The following is a 6,714-nucleotide window of genomic DNA, read 5'->3' on the forward strand; positions in this document are numbered from 1 at the left end:
ATATATATATTCACAAATAAATGAAATACAAAATTCTTTATATAAAACTTTTATTACACCCTTTCTCTCTTTCCCATACCATGCCCCAACATTATCTCATAAAGTTTAATGTTTTTGTGCATCTGTTTGTGGCGATTAAATAATCGCCGTGGTTTGGTTCTTGTTATAAAATATAATTCAATAGAAGTGTTAAGGCGAGAACGCATTAAGCGGTTGCGGTCCCGTCGCATCGCGAACCGTGCTAATCTAGATCGTGCAGTGGAGTTCCTTCCCACGTTTTATAATGTATGCATTCGCACTAGACATTTGTCTCACTCGCATTGCCTTCTCCTCCGATCTTTTCCAAAGAATCTCGGGAGACCATGAAGCGATCGAGACGAGCTTCCTCTTCCACTATTTAAAGGAGAACGCAAGCAGGATTGTGTGCAATTGCCAAATGACTGATTTTGTAAAAGACCGTGATCGGCTCAGCCCAGAATGGTCCGCAATGCGACGGAACTACAAACGCCTAATGTGTTGTCTCCTTAACTTTTACTTCAAACGTGTTTTCTGTAGTGGCATTGTATGAATAAGGTCTCTGTTCTAAAAAGACAACATTATGGTCGAAAGTAACATTTCTGTGTATGTATTAATTCAACATTTTTATCAATTCAATAAAAAAAACAAACAGTACTGTGTGAACTGGCTGTTAGAAAGCTTTCTTAGAATAATAGACTAGGCAGTATCTGTTTTGGTTTGGATGAATCGTATATCCACGGAGATTTTTAGCTTTTTTGCTTTCAAATATCACTAGAAATGAAAATTTTTCTATGCGCATAATAAAACGTGGGCTTAACTTTTGGCGGCACAATATGTTAAAAAATTCAAAAAATGTCATATTTTTCTTCCTATTTAATTATGTATCTTTTCAAGAGTTGAATTTAGGCAAAAATGAAGAGGAAAAAATGTTTGTAATTATATTTTACAATATACGCTAGTTACAAATTGAATGAATTATGATTATTGTAAAAATCGAAAAAATCGCCAAAAATGAGGTTAAAAAACATTACTTTTTAGGGAATTTTTTTGGAGTCTTTAAGTTGGGTATAGAACCTTCATACTTGGCTCAAGAAAAGTTTATGTTACATAGAATCATCACACCAAATTTCATAAAAATCGGTCAATGCATAATAATTTTGCAATCCAGATTTTGAAAAAAAATTTGCAAATTTTCAAAATTTTGCACAGCAAAAACCAAGGCCCTTAGATACTTGAAAATTTAATTACATATAGAAGGACTCTCAAGCTTTCAAACAATTTTTGAAAAATTCGAAACCGTCAATTAGGAGAGCTCTGGCGCTTGTTTAAACATTGGTCAAATTTTTGTACTTATAAACAATTAGAATAACTTTGTGAATGTTCAATCAAATCAAATTTTTTAAAGCAGATTTTAAAAGTTATTGGAAAGACGCTTCTTTAAAAAAACATATCGATTGGTCAATTAGTTACGTAGTTATATCCAATCAAAGTTAACCGTCATTTACACTAAATGTACTGGGACATCCGGGCTAATTTTTCGAAAAATACCTTTGGTATTCCGAGTACTTACCAGGTCTAAGTTTGCAATACTTTTCTTCATTGGCAACCTACTTTAAAACGCGTTTAAAATTATTTATGCAAGCGAGAAATTCAAGAAAATCCTACGGGTGGTGATGGTGGGGGAAGCAGAAAGCGCGGCCGCTTCGGCCTGCTCGAAATTGAATCGGCGAGTTCAAAACCGCGACGCGCTTAACAATTTTTAATATCGCAGCTTCTAGAGCTCCAATTTTATGATTTTTTTTTAAATTGATGTCTCGCAATTTAAAAAAAAACAATTAGCGTATTTTCAAATGCCTATCGTTAATAATTTTATTGGTCTTTCAACAGTCCGATAATTATTTATCTTTAAACTTCGTTTCATTATCAACTTTATATTTTTATTGTATCAAAGGTAAGTGCATAAACTTATATACTGTTTATCAAAGATCAAAAACAAATTTATTTAAATATTCTAAAATTGCTTAAACACCAATTATTTTCAAAATTTGTCGAAAGTTAGTAATTAAATAATTAATTAATTAATTAATTAATTATTAATTTAATCATGATTACTTTTGTGATTAAAGTATAATTTAAATATTATTTACTGTTTAAAATATAAGCAAAAGAGAAATTAACTCGTTATATTACAAAAATACAAAATTATAGTACTTATAAAAATTCGACCAATGTTTAAACAAGCGCCAGAGCTCTCCTAACTGACGGATTAGAATTTTTCAAAAAGCGTTTGAAAGCTTGATAGCCCTTCTATATGTGATTAAATTTTCAAGTATCTAAGGGCCTTTGAAAATTTGCAATTTTTTTTTTTAAATCTGGATTGCAAAACTATTATGCAAAATCTATCAAACCGATTTTGATGAAATTTGGTGTGATGATTCTATGTAACATGAACTTTTCTTGAGCCAAGTATGAAGGTCCTATACTGAACTTAAAGACCCCAAAAAAATTCCCTAAAAAGTAATGTTTTTCAACCCAATTTTTGGCGATTTTTCCGTTTTTTACAATAATAATCATGATTCATTCAATTTGTAACTAGTAATTTAATTACAAACATTTCTTTCCTCTTCCATTTTCGCCTAAAATCAACTCTTGAAAAGACACAATAAGAAAAATATGACATTTTTCGAATTTTTTTAACATATTGTGCCGCCAAAAATGAAGCCCACGTTTTTTTTTTATACGCATAGAAATTTTTTTATTTCTAGTGATATTTGAAAGCCAAAATTCTCCGTGGATATACGATTCACCCAAATATGGACTCTTTGAAACAGATACCGTTTGAACTATAATAGTGATATGATTTAATGATATGAGAGATATGACCAAAAGAATGTGCCATAAGCATAATATGATAAATCTGTTTTACATTTACCAATTATTACCAACAAATTATTACAGAGTTCATAGTTCAAAAGTAATAAAGAATTCCCTGACTTCTCCAGGTTTTCCCAGACTGGACTCCCATAATCTTTTTTATACCCTAAGAACTCTTATAAAGGTTTCAAAACCACAAATAGTTTTCTCTTTCAAGAACCCAGGGCCGGCTTTCACAAAATTTCCAGTTGCAAACATCAAATTCCCTGACTTGAATTGAATGAATTTTTAAAATTCCCAGACTATTCCCTGTTTTTTATGAAGAATAACAAATTCCCTGACTTCCCGGTATTCCCGGCCGCTACGAACCCTGTATTAATTTGCTGGGCCTTTTTACACGTTACCATAAATTAGGTAATTTATTGGTCAAATTCAAGGCTAACTTTCAGAATAAAAATTAATAATAATAACAGCAAACCACAATAGACTGATAACTATGGTAACATGGTTAACTTTTATCTGAGTTAACTAAAAACTTGGATAATACTTTACATGTTTTTAATTATGTTAATTATGTATATGTTAACAACATTCTTGCTAAAACTGTTTAATAATACACATGTAATTAGAAATGTCGTCTGTCAATCCATGTCTGCTTCATATCGGTTTTGGTTGCAATATCTCTTTATCTTTTTAGAAACAATACATCTACTGTACAACGTTTTCTAAGAGCTAATACTTGGAAACTCAAATAATCCAATTTTGGATAACAACTTGGATAATTGATGACTAACTGTATATGTAACTTACCTTTTAAATCGTTAAAATAAAAACAAGTGCGAAAATTATACATGGGGTAAAAAAAATGGTAGTCAAACTGTTAATCACATTCTTTAGGTGAAAATAACAGGACTTATGCCATTTTCCATTTAGGCACCTCTTTTTCAAGATAAAGGATGTTAAAGTTAAAATTTAATTTTTATTAATAATTAATGTAATAAATGTTGTTTTTACAATATTCAGTTGAAACTTTGCACAATTTTGATATCTTTTATTTTATTTGAAAAATGAACTGTTTATCACAATGTAAAATAATTGGAGAACTACTCGTTTCTCAAAAAAAGTTCATGGTTTTTTTTTGCTAGAAATACAATTTTAGACACAAACCAAACATAACAAATTAGAAAAAATTAATGAACTAAAATTTTGCATTTTTTTAAAGGTAACACGAGTATGACCCAAAAAAAAATTGAGCCAATTAGTTTCTCGGTATTTTCATGATTATATTGTATCTAAAATCATAATATTTAGAAAAACAAAACGTGAACTTTTTTCAGAAACAAATAGTCCTAAAGTTGTTAGATATAATGAAATGCTTTGTAATGTTAATCAAATTTAAAAAAATAATATATTGAGTCAGTTTTTCAACTAAAGTCAAATGACATTTTTTTTCCTAAAAACATCATAAGTACGGGTATCTCTGCCACTGATACAAGTATTTATATCCAAATTCACTAGATTTTTACCTATCATTTTGTAGTGAACGCCTTCAGAAATATTTTAGAAAAGGCGATTTTTTTTCATTTCCACACCAAAAACTATCAATATTCTGACCAATGTGGACCTTTTTTGATTAAAATCACTCAAAGAATCACCCCTTAAACTTTGCCGACATACTTAATTAACACCCTCTATAATGATTTCTAAACAGCCTATTTTTTTTGCATAAAAATATATGAAAATTACCTGGCTGGAGGTCTCCCAGATTCAGCAGCTTCAGTATCTTCAATAGCCAGATCAACTTCTTCGTCACTGACATTTGACCAAAATTCTATACCCTGTAAAGCAACTGCATCATTTTCAGATTTCATAGCCTCTAAAGTAATTGGAAACAGAGCAGGCGCCATATAAGGTTCCATATGTTGATAATATAGCGACATAATTTTAACCAAACATTGTAGTGCTGCAACTTTTATCTGAGTATCTGGAGACTGTGTAGCCTCACAAACTACTTCCATAATATAATTCCTCTCGGTAGGTTGATCGAAATTTGCTTTTGTAAATTCAAGAGAGTTTAAAAGTGCTTGAGTTGCTGCCAATCGAACATGGTTACTTGGCTCAGTTGCTCGCATACCATGAACAATAGCAGTTAAAATATCATTTGATTGAGATACTAGTACATCAGAATCTATTTCCTGACAGATATAACCAATAGCTTCTAGAGTTGCTTCTTTTTGAATTTCTGTGGAATTTGCCTGGCAAACATTGCTTACAAGAGTAGCGATAAGATCTGGCCATTGTCTCTGAGGTAGTTCAGCTACTGCTATATAAGCTACACACTGTGCAGCTGATGAAGGTCTATTACTTTCTGTTCCCAAAGCTCCGACAACCTAAAATTGTTAATTAAAACCTTAATCCTGGATCCATGTGCATGCATGATAACGGATCCGTTGTAACCACCTGATCATCAACGTCCAATTGAGTATCAGCAGAGCGACTTGATACTCGTCAAGGTCAAAACGGATGAAAGTTTGTTAATTACAACTTTGACAATACAATGATGATACAATGAATGATTTGATACAATGACAGAGACAGTATAGACTAACCTGCCATAACGGTTTATTTACATTTGGCTATTTATTTGTTTAATTTAACAAAAAATGAGGTGGTGATCCAGATTGCTTTTTAACATAATTAAAATTGATGCAATGCTCATGTCACAATAAATACGGATTTGTATCATGTGGATAGGCCAAATTTCATGTATGCGTATCACGAATACGAATATCCCTGATCATGTATGCACGTGGGTCCAGGCCAAGTATTTGAAATTAAAACACTAATTTTCACAATTATTTGAATTTTTTAATCCATGATGTGCAAAAAATACATTGTGTTGAATAAAAAACTATTAATTTTACTTACATTTTTCTTTATATAAGTTCGTATTTCTTCTGGAAAAGCTAGCCATCTATGTTGATAAGTAGATTTAATTGTCGGGTCCTTGGAAGTAAGTTGATTTTTAAGTTGAAGACCAGCAGCCATTCTTGCGACAGGACTATTGCCCCCATGTCGAAGAATTTCAGATAAAGTTTTTATAAATTCAAGTAAGTTTGTAGCGGCAGCTTGTTCAAGGAATGATGAAGCTTGTTCTAATTCATTCTTATCTAAAAGCAATAAAAACATTCAAGTGAAGTATAAAATTAACAGTATTTATAGAGACAACTAATACATTTGTTTACGAGAAAACGTATTTAGTTAAACCGTAAAAAGAAAATGTATAACATTATGAAAAAAAATACCTGGTGAAACTGTTTTTTCCAATATCCGAATAAGCTGCAGTGTTTCTTGATGCATTATTAATTATTTTATTAACGACGAAAAATGGTTTTAACGTTATTTTATCCTTCCTTTTGCCAGCCGGCTTCACACCACATGTAAATGATGATTCACTCAATTCACTAGCAGAAAAGAAATCCGTAGAACTCAAATCTGAACTGTCCTACTGTCCTGTCCGGTATCCGATGCGTTTTAACACAAAATTCCACTGGTTTTTTTTTCAGAGTTTAAAATTTATAAGTAAATAATTTAAAGAAATGCCAAAATTACAATAATTTTTCGACAATTTTGTATTTAAAATCAAAAATCATGGAACTCTTATTTATTTAAATTATTTTTTTATTATTTAATGGGAACTACTTTTCCTAGCGTACTAGATTTAGTCATAAATCCATAGAAAACCTGATGGATAGTCATAGAATACCTCTTATAAAGAAAAATTTAAACATGAAATAAAGCCAATGGGGAGAAAATAAATAT

At 30.9% G+C, this 6,714-nt stretch overlaps 1 protein-coding gene across 2 annotated transcripts in view; it reads right to left on the bottom strand.

Annotated features, from left to right (window-relative positions):
• Nucleotides 1–6,452, bottom strand: part of LOC108915452 (importin subunit beta-1) — a 44,898-nt gene extending 38,446 nt beyond the window's left edge. Inside the window, exons 1-3 of one of the 2 annotated variants that reach the window (XM_018721485.2) lie at nt 6,198–6,451; nt 5,821–6,062; nt 4,639–5,282 (exon numbers count right to left, since the gene is read on the bottom strand). In XM_018721485.2, the coding sequence (XP_018577001.1) occupies nt 4,639–5,282; nt 5,821–6,062; nt 6,198–6,252 (941 nt within the window). In that variant the 5' untranslated portion in view covers nt 6,253–6,451. Of the gene's footprint in view, nt 1–4,638; nt 5,283–5,820; nt 6,063–6,197 lie in introns of both variants that reach the window. The other variant, XM_018721484.2, reaches the window with a different exon arrangement.
• Between the last annotated feature and the right edge of the window lie 262 nt (nt 6,453–6,714).

This window comes from Anoplophora glabripennis, unplaced genomic scaffold (assembly GCF_000390285.2).
Source record: "Anoplophora glabripennis isolate ALB-LARVAE unplaced genomic scaffold, Agla_2.0 scaffold1359, whole genome shotgun sequence".
Classification (NCBI taxonomy): domain Eukaryota; kingdom Metazoa; phylum Arthropoda; class Insecta; order Coleoptera; family Cerambycidae; genus Anoplophora; species Anoplophora glabripennis.